Source organism: Protopterus annectens, chromosome 8.part0, assembly GCF_019279795.1.
Source record: "Protopterus annectens isolate FY-2018-M chromosome 8.part0, PAN1.0, whole genome shotgun sequence".
Classification (NCBI taxonomy): Eukaryota; Metazoa; Chordata; order Ceratodontiformes; family Protopteridae; genus Protopterus; species Protopterus annectens.
This window is the reverse complement of record NC_056741.1, coordinates 1,674,196,245-1,674,212,533: the sequence shown is the minus strand read 5'-3', so window position 1 is coordinate 1,674,212,533 and position 16,289 is coordinate 1,674,196,245. Positions and strand designations below refer to the sequence as shown.

The 16,289-nt window shown below is 43.4% G+C and overlaps 1 protein-coding gene across 1 annotated transcript in view; it reads right to left on the bottom strand.

Annotated features, from left to right (window-relative positions):
* Nucleotides 1-16,289, bottom strand: part of LOC122809595 (spermidine synthase) — a gene marked incomplete in the record, with an annotated part of 493,078 nt that overhangs the window by 22,135 nt on the left and 454,654 nt on the right. The window contains 1 exon segment of the mRNA XM_044081203.1: nt 15,284-15,406. Within this exon segment, the coding sequence (XP_043937138.1) occupies nt 15,284-15,406 (123 nt within the window).

Sequence of the window (16,289 nt, the reverse complement as noted above, 5' to 3'; positions counted from 1 at the left end):
GGATGAGGTATGAAAAAAAAAAGCACTGAGCTCCTGGCCCTTCTGAATAGGAAACCCTCACGACGTCTGTTTGGATCCTGCATCCCAGGAAAATGCAGTCATGTGATGGGGAGAGAACAGATTTTTGGTAATTTACAGCGAATCGGAAACTGCATGGTTGAGATCTTGCTCTAGTGCCTCTAGACTGCTTGCTTGGTAAAGAGTCTCGGTATGGGAAAATTTGGATGCCCTGCAGTCTGCAGAATGCCACAACTGGTGCTAGGCATTTTGTGAATACCCTTGTGACGGCAGAAAGACCAAATGGCAAAGTGCCCAGAGACTACAGAGAAACTTAAATATTTCCTGTACCTGGGAAGAAGTGGAACATGAAGGTACGCATCCTTTATCTATTGAGGCCATAAAGCCCAGAGGTAAGATCAGAGGGAAAAGTTTGTAATGTGAGCACCCTGAAGGTGGGTACTTTCAGGTAGGTGTTGAGGAAGGAGAGACCCAAGATCGGTCTCCAGGGGCCTTCTTTCCTCAGAAGTAGAAACATCTTGGAATAAACCCCCTTGCCTCTTTGATGAATACGGACATGCTGAATGGTGCCTTGATCCAGGTTTTGTAACACCTTGTAAAATCCGGGAAAGTTGTTCTTTGGGTGGTTGCGGAATGCCCCTGAAAGGAGATAGTGACCTCAAACCACGAAGCACCCATTTTTTATGATGAACAGCAACCAAGGGTCTCGAGTAATGTTTTCCCAAGCTGGACTTGAAAGAGAAAGGCAAAAGGAAAGGGGTGGGAGTGATATGGGAGCCAAACGGTCAAACAGACCCTAGCCTGTCTAGAAAGGGCTGTTTTTGTGGTTGGGCTTGTTGAGGAGTCAATTATTGTTGTCTCTTTCTAGACTTTTTTGTTGTAGTTTGAGGTGGCTTGGATTGTCTGACAAAAACAGTTTAGAAGAGTTTTTTCTGTGGAATTTTGGGACAGGGGATACCAGGAGGTGTTTTAAGTCCTGCATCTCCTTACCTTTCTCCTGAAAAGCTTTAAATAGGTCAGCAACTGTCTTAACCAAGCAAATCTAAGGACAGCTCCTGAGGCAGCTGCCCTAGTGAAAGCCTCTGCAGCATGACAGCTACATTTAACTGAGTGGCGGGTGACCTGAGAGGTTGCACTCACCAAGGACGTAGCCAGAGATTTATTCTCAGAACCAGTCAAATCTGAAAACTGGGATAAGAGCTCTAAAGAATAATTTGTCATGTGTAGAAGGAAGCAGGGAGGTTAAGGGAAGAAGCCTAGAGGGCTCGTCTGAAGCCACTGTGATGACTAATGGGTCAGCTGAGGGTGCTTTGAATAACTTGCAGTCTGCAAGCACCTTATAAAATCAGTCTTGTTTTTTGGGTGCTGGAGGCTGTGAATATGGAGTTTTGCTTGAAGATGCAAATACATCTAAGAAAGCAGGAAGGATAGGTGGGACAGCTGAGGGACTGGGGGTGTCCACCTGCAGAAAGTGATAGTAACATTTTTTGAACATCTGACATTTCAGTGCTTTTCCACTTGAAATGTTCCTGCATCTTGGTCAAAGTGTCACTAAGGGAAACCTCCTCTGCTGGTGAATCAGCTCAATTAGAGTCTTCCTCTGGGGAAGCATAATCTACTAGGGAGTTCACCAAGGCTAACGTCCTGTTTGGATGCAAATAACTCTCAAAAAGAATCCATAAAACAAAAAAAATTTCTAGAAACGAATTTGATGAAAACGAATTAAAAGCAGAACAAGAAATAAAGTCCCTTTCTTTCAACAAACGATAAGCACCTTCAAATTATTCTTCCTCAGATCGTAATAAAACATGGGACAATCATTGGCTTCAAATAAGACCTATCAATAATTAGTCATCCAATCCAAAAATGATAAAAATGATTTAGACCAATCATTTTCAAGATCGTTCCATCTATTTTGCATAGCTGAAGCCAATGACTTTCACTTGTTAATGACACACCTCCCATCCACTTTGAGGATCAAAATCCTATGTTGAATGTAAATTAGCTGATGTGAATACCCAATTAGGGCTCTCAAAGTGCGATAGTATCCAATCACGATATAGCTCAATGGCAATTTCGTGTTATACCACTAAATCAACATAAGCAATGTTGTGTAAACATAAGTATTAATTGTATTGCTGATTGTGTCTTAAAAATATGAAAACATATAAAAAATATAAGAAACAGGATCAAATTGTGGTTCAGTTATAAAAATAAAAAGAACATAAAAAGACTGTTGTGTACCAATCACCAGAATAGAAACCCAATAAAAGGTCGGAAGGGTACCTTTATGTGTGGCAACTGCAATATTTGTTCCCTTATAGACACAGCAGCAATCAATTTGAACATCCAAGAACCAACAGAAAATATATCTTTGATGTTAAAGAATACATAGACAAAGAGACATCATCAATAAAGATGTACATAATGCTTTGGCATCTCATATTGACATGAATAGAGGTCATTTGTTTCTATTTAAAGTTATTGAAACCATGTATGTTGGCCCAAGAAAAGGAGACATTGAAAATGTAACTGAAATAAGAGAAACTAAATGGATAATTAATTTAAGAGCTGATCAGTATCCAGGTTTAAACAGCATTATTCCTTTGAAACCAATCTTGAAAATGAGAAGATCTACTATAAAATAACAGCATGACTAAATAAACAATTTGTCCCATGTAACATGATCCTAAATAATTGGATCTTATTCTTACATATTTTTCATAACATGAGAATTTATCATTTCAAAGGAGACCTATTATTGATTGATTAAGCTCCGCAACCATCATAGGATCCTTTATAGAAATGTGAGAGGTCAATAATGATACCTTGAACAAAGGCTACAATGTTTACTTATGCTGATGATGCCAATTGGCTACTGAATTACATACTAGCAGTGATTGGCGATTTTTACATTTTGACAGTCCTAACTGGCTAATCACATCCAATCATTTCCCCTCTGATGGATGTGAAATGAGTTGTAATCGGGGGGTTTGGTCCTGCTTATACTTGTCCAAACATATGGTCCAACTAAACAAACAGTTATACAATTATTATATAGGAAGTATTTGGATCTCTTAACGTTGGGCTATCAACAGTGAAGAGCCGTCATTTTTTATACAGTTACTTAATATAATGGAAGCAATTGTTAAGTTATGAACATCTTTTGGATCAGTTAAACAATGGAAAAGTGCTCCAAAAAGAAAAAAGAAAATGACTTGTGACAGGTCAATATTGGTACTTTGAAAAAGACTACAATACTTGCTTGTGTTGATTCTGGCAAGTGATGTGAACTGGCTATTGAAATCATTTTAAAGGAGACCTATTATTGATTGATTATGCTCAGCATTTACTGCAGGATCCTTTATAGAAATATGAGAGGTCATTCACGATGCCCTGACAGAGACTGTTATGTTTACTCGTTTAGATCTTACCAAGTGATTCTAACTGGCTACTGAATTGTACATACCAGCAGTGATTGGTGATTTTTGCATTTTGAGAGTCCTGATTGGCCATTTTTATCTGATAATTTCTCTTTTTGGTTGATGTGAACTGAGATATGATCGCTGACTTGGCCTCGCGTCCATATTTTTCAAGATACATGGACCAACTAAATAACTAGTTTTACAATTATTACATAGGAAGTATTTAGATCTTTCAATGTTGGTTCATCAACGGCCAAGTGCCGAAAATTTTTCCACATAGACACTACACATACTGGATGCAACCATCAAGCTGTGACCACCTTTTGGATCAGTAAAATTATAGAAGAGAGTTACAAGTGTGCCAAAAAGAAAATGTCTCGTGATAGACTAACACAGGTGTCTTGAAAGACAGAAAATACTCGTTTGTGCTGATTTTGTCAAGCCATATGAACTGGCTATTTAATAGATTACACTGAATGTGAATGGTGGTTTTTGCATTTAAGAGTCCAGATTGGTTATTTACATTTGATAAATTTCCCTTTCCAACTGATGTAAAGAGAAACATGACTGGGGATTTGATCCTGTTTCTTATATTTTTTTATATTTTTCATATTTTTAAGACACAATCAGCAATACAATTAATACTTATGTTTACACGACATTGCTTATGTTGATTTAGTGGTATAACACGAAACTGCCATTGAGCTATATCGTGATTGGATACTATCGCACTTTGAGAGCCCTAATTGGGCATTCACATCAGCTAATTTACATTCAACATAGGATTTTGATTCTCAAAGTGGATAGGAGGTGTGTCGTTAACAAGTGAAAGTCATTGGCTTCAGCTACGCAAAATAGATGGAACGATCTTGAAAAGGATTGGCTTAAATCATTTTTTTATCATTTTTGGATTGGATGACTAATTATTGATAGGTCTTATTTTAAGCCAATGATTGTCCCATGTTTTATTACGATCTGAGGAAGAATAATTTGAAAGCGCTTATCGTTTGTTGAAATAAATAAGAAGTTATGTACCTACCATAACGTTCCATGTTAGTTGTCTTCTCTCGCCTTCTTTCTTGCTTGATGGGTTCGGAGCCGATCCCTCGGCTCCGACTCGGCACTTGCTAAGCTCGAGAGTCACTTTTACCAGCTCGAGGCAGCCCCATATCCCATGATGCAAGGCGGTAAGTACCCAGATCTCGTTTGATGACAAAGGGCAATAGCACCAAGCATAAAATACTTCCCAAAGGAAGAAAGAAAACTTACAGATGGAAGAAGGACCAGGTCTGAATGGTCTTCAGCATAATAATGTCTTATAACAAGGTCTGTCCAGGCCAGGGGGAAGGAGGGAGTGTCGCAAGAAAGAAGGCGAGAAGACAACTAACATGGAACGTTATGGTAGGTACATAACTTCTTAATGTTAAGTTGTCAATCTCGCCTTCATTCCTGCTTGATGGGACCGCGTCCCTAGCACCTCTATCCTGGGTGGCTCAATGGAACAGACTCTTGAGGACTGTAGAGCCAAAGCTGGCTCTGTCCCTGGAGGCCAAGTCCAATTTGTAATGGGAAACAAAAGTGTGAGGAGTGGCCCAAGTGGCCGCTGCACAAATAGTGTCTAAAGGAAGTCTAGCTTGAAAGGCTGTAGAAGTAGCTAAGCTCCTAGTTGAATGTGCTTTAGGTTTTGAGCACAGCTGTTTTCCCCTGAGCAGATAAATTTCAGAGATGACCGAAGAAAGCCATCTGGACAAGGTCACTTTAGAAACAGGAAGGCCTGTTTTATTATCCGCATAGGAAACAAAAAGTTGATCAGATTTTCTAAATTTTTTTGTTCTGTCCAAATAATATCTAAGTTGACGGTGGACATAAAGATAATGTAGCTTTTGTTCTGCTCTGTCTGAATAGTTTGGGAAAAATACAGGGAGATCAATGGATTGATTCAAATTGGTCTTTGAAGCGACCTTAGGCAAAAAGGTCGGATTAGTTCTCAAAGATACTCTGTCTTTGTGAAAAACCAAATAGGGGGGTCGAACCGATAGAGCATGAAGTTCAGACACCCTCCTGGCCGATGTAATAGCCACTAGGAATAAAGTTTTCCAAGAAAGAAATTTCAGGGATCAAGAAACAGCTGGCTCGAAGGGGGGAAGAATCAAGGATGTCAGCACTAAATTTAGATCCCACTGAGGAGGAGGATTCCTGATTGGAGGCTTTAGTAAGAAAATTCCTTTCAAGAAGGCCCTGCAGAGCCTATGGGACATAATATTATGATCTGCTACCCCGACATGAAAATTGGAGATAGCAGCCAATTGAACTCTGACTGTGGAAGAAGAGGAGCCTGCATGAAAAATCTCTGCTAAGAAGTCCAGAACTGCCTGAACAGGGCAGTGAAAGGATCAATATTCTTGGCCTTAGCCCAATAAGAGAAACGTTTCCATTTGCTTGTATAAATCCTCCTGGTAGAGGATTTTAACGGTTACTATGATGTCTCTAACTGGGTTAGAGATCAAAGGAAGCCTGGCTAAGGAAGGAAGTGGAGCAACCATGCTGTGAGGTTGAGAGAAGGGATAGACCGGTGCAGCTGACCCGATTGGTGAATCAGAAGATCTGGCACTGGGTCCAGATGCCACGGCTGCACCAAAAGGTGATGATGGAGGAACGGGAACCAAACTTGTCGAGGCCAGTAAGGGGCAATGAGAATCAATTTGGCTCTCAAAGCGGTAGCTTTCTGGATAACTTGAGGGATCAGAGGAAATGGAGGGAAGGCATAAAGAAGTCCCTGGGGCCAATCCTGGGTCAGAGCGTCTCTGGGGATGGCCTGGTAGAGGAAGAGACAGAAGAAGTCTGGACATTTGCTGTTTTGGGGAGTAGCAAAAGATCGCAACATGGACGACCCCATTCCAGAAAAATCTCTTCCGCTATAGATTGCTTGAGAGACCACTCGTGAGGCATGAGAATAGCTCTGCTCAATCTGTCCGCTACAATGTTGGTTTTCCCAGGGATATGCGTTGCTACCAGAAACCGATGAGAGGAGATCGCCCATTGCCATAGTCTGAGCTTCGACACAAGGGGTAGGACTTGGTTCCGCCCTGTTTGTTGATATACCAAACTACAGACATGTTGTCTGTGTGGACTGCAATTGTCCCTACGGGAAGAAAGTCGTTGAGGGCTTGCAACGTTAAAAGCACTGCTCTCATCTCCAGGACATTTATGTGCAGATGGTACTCTAACGGCTGCCACGTCCCATGAACCATCCTGCCCTGATAATGACCCCCCCCACCCGATCAGGGAGGCATCCGTGGTGACAGTGGCTATCGGGATGGGGTACAAAGTGTCTGCCTTGGTGAACCTGAGGAGATGTGATCCACCAAGCAAGATGATCTTTGCAAGTCTGTGTCACCAGAATCTGGTGACGCATTGGAAGTTGTTGGTACGACCACTGTGTGAACAGCATCCACTGAAGAAGGCGCATGTAGAAGCGAGCCAGGGGAAGAAGAGTAATGGCCGCAGCCATGAGGCCTAATACCTTTAGAACCATTCTGGCCTGTACTTTCTTGTTGGCTAGAATGATCCTGACCTGATTTTGAATGTCTGAAACTCTTTGATCTGTAAGGGTAGCTGACATCCGAACAGTGTTTAAGTTTGCGCCTATGAAGGTAATAGACTGGCAGGGCGATAAGGATGACTTTTCGAAGTTGATTGAGATGCCCAAATGAGAACAAAGATTTATTGTGTAATCCCTGGCTTGTATAAGCTGATGCCTGGTGGTGGCTGAGAGGAGCCAGTCGTCGAGATACGGAAACACCTGGAATCCTTGACGTCTCAGGTGAGCCGTGACCACTGCCATGCATTTGGTGAACACTCTGGGGGCTGTAGTGAGACCAAAGGGCAGGGCTCTGAACTGGAAATGACTGGACCCCAGCCGAAAGCGGAGAAATCTCCTGGAGCGTCTGTGAATTTTGATGTGATAGTACGCATCCTGAAGATCTATTGAGCACATCCAGTTGTCCTTCTGTAAGAAGGGCAGAATTGACTGAAGAGTGACCATTCGAATCTTGTCTTCCTCACAGACTTGTTGAGTCTGCTGAGATCCAATATTGGTCTCCAGTCTCCCGTCTTTTGGGGACCAAAAAGAACCTTGAGTAGATTCCGGGCTCTGAATGGTCTGTTGTAACTGGCTGAATGGCTCTTTTTTGCAGTAGTTTTGAGACTTCTAACTCTGCAATTTCCCTTAGACCGGGTGGTACATCTGGAAGGGAATTTGAGGGGAAAGGAGTTTCCTCGAAAGGAATTATGTAACCCTTGGATATGATCGACTGTACCCATCTGTCTTGAGTGAGGGAATGCCAGGCTTCTGGGTACAGTGATAATCTTCCCCCGACTGCCTCCAAGGAGGGACAGCCGGGCAACATCTCAGGGATGCTGAAAGGGCTGGTCAGAGAGAGGCTCTCTGTTTCCCTGGTTTTTTGGACCCCCTCTGCCTCTAGAGCGGCGTCTGTTGTTGTTACCCCCTCTGCCTCTAGGGGTAAATTGACCACGTGAATCCGGCGTGACTCCTTGGGATTTGCGGAACCACATTTTGCCACCTTTCTGTCCTTTGGGGTAAGGTCTAGAAGGGGTGGAAAACTCCTACGGCAGAAAGAGTCTTGCCGTCCTGCTCACACCTGGTCAAAGTTTCCTTCACTTGAGGGCCAAACAAAGCTGACCCATCAAAGGGAGAATTTGTAAAGGACGCCTTAAAGGGATCTGCAAAGTCACATAGCCGCATCCAGGCTTGGCGTCTAAGAGCCACACCTGTACCTGCGGCCCTACTCGCTCCATCAGCAGCATATGATATTAGCCGCATGGAGGAGTTTGCAATGGAATTAAGGGTTCCTAGCTGCGAAGCAATTTTTTCCTGAGCTCCTGCAGCTGTAGGATCCTGAACAACATCACCTAGCTCCTTAAGGATATCCCTTTGGAGTCTGGTGAAGTGACATAGGTAATTCAGCGAACGCATAGCAAAGGTCGCTGAGGAAAACATCCGCCACCGTACCTATCCATGGTCCTAGAGTCCTTATTAGGAGGATGAACGGGTACGGAAGGATCTGCAAGTTCCTTCTTGGTGGCAGCAGCCACCACCATGGCATCAGCGGGGACACCCTTAGTGAGGAATTGCTTGTCACACGGGGCAGTGATAAATTTTGAAGGCCTCCTAGGGACTGGCTCTACAGAGTCAGGAGCTGCCCACGCCTTTCGGGCAATAACCTGCATCAGGGGGTCGAAAGGCGGAGACAACCAGGAGGTGGAGGGCCGAGATCCAAACGCCTCTAGGTATACTGACTCATCCTCAGAGGGATTGTTGGTGGGCCAGTTTCCCCTCTGTTTAAGGAGTTCTAGGATGTCTGAGAAGGAGACATCCTCAGAGGGGGATCTAGGGGATCCCTCTGACTCATCAAAGTCAGTATCTGAAGTGATAGACTCGGGGGAGTCTACATGTTTCCTCTTACAAGTCCTCTTCCTAGGAGGATCACCCGAAACATCAGGAGAATCCTCGGAAGAGGGGGAAATTCCCAATGGGGAAACCTGAGGCGGAGGATCTCTGGGTCCTGTAGCAAGAGAAGTGGCAGAGATGTCAACAGGCACTATAGAGGGAGGAGCTAAGGGAACAGACTGCTGACTGATACCAGTGGCCAGCACACTCTTCATCACCTCGAATGCTCCCCTCCCAGGCAGGTCCGAGAGACCCCGTTCCGAAGAACTAGGAACTCCAGGGACCACCGAAAGGGAAGTCTCCGAGGCAGATGTCGGAGCCGAGCTCACCAAGGCCGAGGCTCCAAGGGGAAGAGCGGGTTGCGACAAGGGTCCGATGCCACTCACCCCCTCGGAGGAGACCATGGAAGCCCGACCACCGAATCCCTCTAAGGAAGGTCTCGAAGAGGAGATAAGAGTAGAGGCTGAAGGAACAGAAGGGGGTATCTGTCCTCCAGCCGTAGCAGTAACCATTCCCGAAGACTCCAACTCCAAGCTCTGGGGTAGAGTTGAAGGAGGAACTGTAACGGGGTGTGGACCAATAGTCGTCTGTTGAGACGGACTATGTAACATTTGGGCCAGTGCCTGTGACTTAAGTAATCTACTGACCACTCCCTCTAAGTCATGGTCAGAAAGCCTGGATGACCTTGAAGATCGGCTCCGATGGCTCCGCTCCAAAAGGAGAGGTGAAGCCGGAGCCTAAAGTATCGGCTCCAAGGAAGGAGACCTCGACCTCTTCCTGGAAGGAGCCATCGGAACCGATGAAACTATAGACCCTATCGGAGCCGACAACTTATCGGAGCCGACAGGTAGCCTCGATGCATCGGCTCCAGCCGGAGCCGATACAGCCACAAAAGTAACGGTGTCGGAGCCGATCGGAGCCGACACCGATGCCTGTGCCACATGGTGGTCGGATCCGACACCGAAGTGGTCGAAGCAGAATCGGCACCGATAGCCATCGGTGCCGAAGGCTTGGTTAAGCTAGAATCGGCTCCAGCCGGAGCCGATCTCGACTCAGAACGAGTCGGAGCCGAGGCCGCAGGCTTTGACACAGAAGCCTGGGCCTTGGAAGACTTGGCAGTCTTAGGTGGAGCCGACTTAGCCGGAGAGCCCTCCGGCTTAAGAAGGCCCCTGAGTATAAGCTTGTTTCTTCTTTCCTGCAGGACTCTCTGGCTGAAAGAATGACATATAGCACAGGAGTCCTGCAGGTGAAGAGGGCCCAGGCAATAAAGGCAAGAAGTGTGACCGTCTGTCAGAGACATCTTCTGACAGCACGAGTCACACTTCTTAAAGCCTGAGACCCTTTCTTTTGACATGGTGTCACACAAAACACACACCAGTCAAAGCCTTAAATTTTAAATATACCAAAAAGGTATAAGTACCAACACATACACACACCCTAACAGGGGGGGGGATGGGATGGGTAAAGTCTGACTAAAAAATAATAAGAGACAGACAAATTTCTGTCAGAAACAGATTAAAACTAAATAAAAACTAACAATAAGGGGTTTTTAAGTTTAAAAGGGGCTAAAATAGCGAAATAGTAATCACTTACCAGGAGCTGGTAAAAGGAGGACCTCATAAGCGAAGCGGCAAACGAGATCTGGGTACTTACCGCCTTGCATCATGGGATATGGGGCTGCCTCGAGCTGGTAAAAGTGACTCTCGAGCTTAGCAAGTGCCGAGTCGGAGCCGAGGGATCGGCTCCGAACCCATCAAGCAAGAATGAAGGCGAGATTGACAACTTAACATGGGACTTTATTTCTTGTTCTGCTTTTAATTCGTTTTCATCAAATTCGTTTCTAGAAGCTTTTGTTTTATGGATTCTTTTTGAGAGTCATTTGCATCCAAACAGGACGTTAGCCTTGGTGAATTCACTGTCGTCGTTTTGCTGCTATTTTTCTTCAGGCAGTTCACCGCAGCAGTGGGGAAATTTATTTTTCGTAATCTACTAGGGAGGGGATCTGTGTTGAGAAGGCCAGTGACATCATCAGAAGTTTGTTCCTCTCCTGAAGGGGTTTCTTCCCCGACTCATCTGAGGTGAGGCAGTTCAGGGAGATTTAAAGTACAGTAACCCCTGGAGGGGGTCTAAGGGACATGAGAGCAGTAAAAATGTTCTGTGAAAAGACCTGCCAATCCTTTTGAGGATCAGATAGTAGAGAAACACATTTAACTTTGTTTCTTTTTGCTAGAAATATCAACTTTATGTAGGGACAGTGGGCCAGATGTAGGCCTACAGTCTATTATGTCCAAGTCCACTTCCTCTCTAACTAGAATGGTTGGGATCCCCCTAGGGCATTCAGAGATTATGAGCCTGGATTCCCTTGGGCATCCATACTGGATGCCTGCAATACCTCCAAGGATGTGCTGGTATCCTGATCCAAGGTGACCTTGGTTACGGGTTTGGCCTGTGGATCGGATGGCCCTGATCATATCTCTGGCCTAGCAATAGACTCCGGAGAGACATCTGACAGTAAAGGTGCAGCTTCTGGCCTGGGTTTCCTGGGGCATATACTTCTCTGAAGTACAGGCAAACACTGAAGGGCTGTGGCAGACAGAGTCTGCGGACAACTGCAAACTGGGTGCTATAACAGAGTCTCCGACTGACATGGATATCCCCCAGAAGGGCCTTAATGAGACTGATGCATGGTGTCAAAGCTATGGTCTCAAGCTAAATGCTAAAAAATGCGTAGTAATCCCCTTTGGAAAAAACAGAGTACCCACGAACTACCACATAGGAGGTAACCCCCTGAAATCTGAAGTAGTAATAAGGGATCTAGGGACCTAAGTAGATAGTCAGCTTTCCTTTGATAACCATTTTGCCAAGGTGGTTAGAAAATCCTTCTATGTGACCCATCTGATCACGAAAGGGTTCGCATCAAGATCTAAGGATGTAATGGTGCCCCTCTACTCTTCCCCTCATCAGACCCATTACGGAGTACAATGCACCAATTGGTAAGTACATGGCTAGGCATCTCCAGCAGCTGGAGAGACCACAGAGGTACCTCACTAAGAGGATTACTGGCCTCAAACAGTTGCCCTATGCAGCACGACTGAAAAAAACTAAGGCTTTTCTCTGTTGCATACTGCCTTCTCAGAGGCGATCTCTGTCTAATATACAGAGCCATGTCCAACCCAGAACTGTTAAACATGCTCCATCTTAGCAAAACCAAATCCACTCTAGCTATATGCTCTAGGGATATAAACCTCAGCACAACAATGAATAGAACATACTGGAGGGAGATTCCCTTCACAAAGACTTCCTTTGCTATGGAACAAGGTCCCGATCTACACAAGACAGAGCCCCTCACTATCACTCTTCAAGAGGAACTCTGACGAGTGGATGGGTAACAAAGTTCACACCAGAGATCATACCAACAGCTCTACTAGATAGGGGCCAAGGGTACTAGCTGCTAGATCAAGTGCCTAGGGAACTAACCAAAGGGGCGGTGAATACCGCACAACATGGCTGGGCAAATATATGCCTTCGGGCAGATAGCCCAGTACCTACCTATGAACCTATAACCTAATCACACATGAGCTTACCCATTTTTAGCTGTGTTCCCAACAGCTCTCAGATTCTGGTGTGCAGGGACTCCTGGTCAGTTAGGTCTGAGCCGTTTTATATTCTCTCCCATTTTTATTTGAAGGGTCAGCATTTCCCTTTCCTGTTGAGTTGTTAATAAGTCAAATTATAGTTCTGTACTGGATGCATGTGCATTCAAAAAAAAAAAAAAACCTACTCTTAGGGAAAAGAAAGACCCTAACCTAAATGCCTTGAGGCTCCATTTTGATCCAGTGGCAGTGACAACCACACAATGCGTGAGGTCCTGGGGAAAATGCACAAAAAAGATTTATTGTTTTGCTTTCCTATTGAGTGGACACTAAAAATTTAAAAGCGTATTGTATGTCTTTCTGTATGCATGCACGTGATTTTCTACATCAAACACACACACACTAAAAGAATCACACAAGCCACTCTGTAAAAACTGGACAAAAGGTTCAGCCAAGCTACAGTCTTCACTGTGTAATACCTTAAATCACCTGTAGTGGAGGCCTTGAAATATATGAAAAATAACTGAGGACACACCACTGTTAAATCCAGAAAAGTGGAGCCAAACTCCAGGAAGGAAATCTACCAGTCCAACAGAAGCGAAATAAGCTTATTTTAAGCTGAATAACATGTAAAAGTAGCTTTTTTATCATGGACAAAGACTTCAACAGAAAAAAAACGACATACAGAAATGGTGCTTCTTCTATACCCAACCCTAAATTGCCAACAACTTAGTGAGCTAATAAGCTAATGCTATAGGTACTGCTCTTAAAATGCATATTCCAGTATACTCAAATACAAACCTTCCTGACTTGATCACTATAAGCTATATAACCAAAGTTAAGTACTTCAAACACCATTTTAAATATTCTAATTTAAAGAAACAGGAGTTTGGCTATGCCCATTCCTCACCCTACTGTACAGTTATTCTCCAACACCTGTTAGAATGCAACTGATCAAGAATATGCAAAGGGGAATATGAGACCTAAACATTTAATTTGACTAGGGATGAATGCAGAACTTTACAGGAAATTAAAAGGAATATTATGAAGCCTAACAAAAGTGGGGGAGTGGTAATATACAAGAGGGCTAGGTACATAAACAAAATGTTGAAAATAATGACACCTATGTTCCAGCATCTATAAATGAGGTAAATTATTCTTATAAAATTGACATATTTTTGGAAGATGAAAAGTTACAACACTGCATGGATTTTGACACCTATAAAATTCTCCTGGAGTTGGGCTTTGCTTTACTGGCTTTATTGTGGCTCTGAAATAGATTTTATTTCCAGGTGATTCTCCTGTTTATTTGGTGACATACCACTGTTTCTACTACATGGCTTGTAAATGCCCATGACTTTTTACTTTTAAGTCTTTATGGGTACATTCATGCCAATAAAGCCCAACTCCAACTAGATATAGACATGCCATGTTTATTATACACAATCGTATGTCTTTAAGGTACACTTCACACAGTCAAAACACTGGTGAATTTTTACTGTCATGCTTTGTCCTGTATGCACATACACACAATGAGTGGCTAAGCCTGCTTTACTTCATTTCCAACCACATTTAAATCACTATGTCCACAGTTACTTTTGCGCTTTCACTAAATTTGCTCCATCACTGCTCCAATACAAACCAACAAATCTGGTAATTAGTCCAATTATTTACCTAGTGGTTCCTCCTTCTGTGTGGAGTCTGTCCTCCCCGCAGTCGAGTGGCGTTCGAAAGACATGCATAAATGGGAGTGCCTTCGTTTAAGGCTGGGCGTCGAGCTGGCACCTCAGCACCGTAAAAATCTACTGCCAGTCATTAGCAGACCGGAGTTCGGCTGTGGCGATGCCTAACCGGGAAAAGCCGAAAGAAGAACATTTGCCTAGTGGATCCACTTATAAGCTATCGCCACTATTCTAATATGCATCAAAATGACCTACAAATTTGATGTACAACATACTAACCAATTAAATGCTCTGGTTTACAGCAGAGAATCAACCTGGAGGGACAGCTTGAAGAAAAATTATTTTTGGCATGAAATCCACATGCAAGCAAGAGATAGCCAGCTAAAAAAGTTAATTTTTAGCTTTCTTCTGCTTGCAATTTGCTCTATGTTTTTGCTTACCTAGTAAAAAAAATAAATAAATCATCAATCCCAGAAATGGGCACAGCAGCAGTAGCTACTAGTACTGGACTTCCATGCCACAGAAACACAGTGACTTCACAACAACTGTTACAGGGTGCTCATCTACCTCACTGCAGCATGTCCACATCTGAACCATCATGGAAAACACCATGTTAATGTGTTTGTGCATGCACCTAACACATGCAGTGGAATGCAAGTACTTTGCAATGCCTACTACACACACAGCCTCCTTGGTATACTGCATATGGGAATTCACAGGGAGGGATTTCGGATAAAACCCAGATCCCACATAGCCGAAGGCGTGGCAACCCCAGCTCACTCAACTTTTGCCCCATGGGAATAATGGGGTCAAAGGACTCTTGCTCCATGGGAACAGGGTCTATGGGACAAGCAGGGGAATTGACGTGGGGGACATAAGAAAAATACTGCAACAGCAACAATAAAATGAACAGATTCCTCTTAAAAATTCAATGTAAATGCAAAATGCTATGCTAAAAATTCAATACAAACTCAAACTCTATGCTTAAAAGAAAACCCCGATAAGAACAGTTAGAAAAATAATTTTGCTCTGCCACAGTGCCTATGCTGAAAATAGTTTTACAAATTAAAACCATTAGCAATTATCTCTCAATACCTTTCTTGAGAATTCTGGCAAGACAAAAGCAGCACGATGAACTTCAGAATTATAATATTTTAAATGCATCTCGTCAACCTTTTCTGGAGTTAACTTCTGCACAGGATCTGAAAAGCTTGTGTTCTGAAAAATACAAAAATTATAATCCACTTAACAAAATACAAGTAAAGTTACATAAAAGACAAAATACAGACACGTTTCCAGTTTCTGGCTCCTAACTACCACATTCAGAATTGCCAATATACAAATACAGCTGATGACTTCCTGTTCAGAAATTGGAAATGTGTCATTAAATAAGTTTGGTGCAATGTGTAGAGGGTTTAGAGAGGAAGTATGGACAAGTGGCTGGACAGAGTTGGAGATGTCAAGAGCTATTATTGAGTCATAATAGGAGGAGGACGCCTGAAGAGGAGATTAGAGGACAAGCTGAAGAGTAGCATGACCTATTAAAGGATCTGTAGTTTACTGAAGGAAAGTAGAAATCAAGAAAGAAGCAAGAAGCTGCAGGACTGTACGATACTCAGCGGTGGGGGAGTCTGAAAGCTGGTAAAAGGTGGGTAAGAGGGAAGTATTTTCTATGAAGGAAGGGAGTCAAGTTTGTCCTGCTATCTTCTCATATTTCTGAAAAGACAGAATATGAGGACTTGGTTAAGATAGGAAGTAGCAAGGGTTTATCTGGGGAAAAGAAAGTAGAAATTAAAAAGTGAAGTAGATAGGTACTGTTGAAGGTCAGAGCAGGAATGGACAGTGCAAAGCAGTACGAGAGGAAGAAAGCTTGCTGTGAATTATGCTAAATGTTGGAATACAAGAAATGAAAAAACGGGTGTTTGTATGATACTAGTAAAGTTTTTGGAAGAGGGTTGGGGAATGGGTGTTACAGATGAAAGGCTTATGTTTAAAGCATAATGGTAAAGCACCACAAAATGGGATATTAGAGTAGACATAAAACATGAGGGTGTGTGGGACTTGGGGGTAGGGTAAAGAATCAATGTGAAGCAGAGTGTAG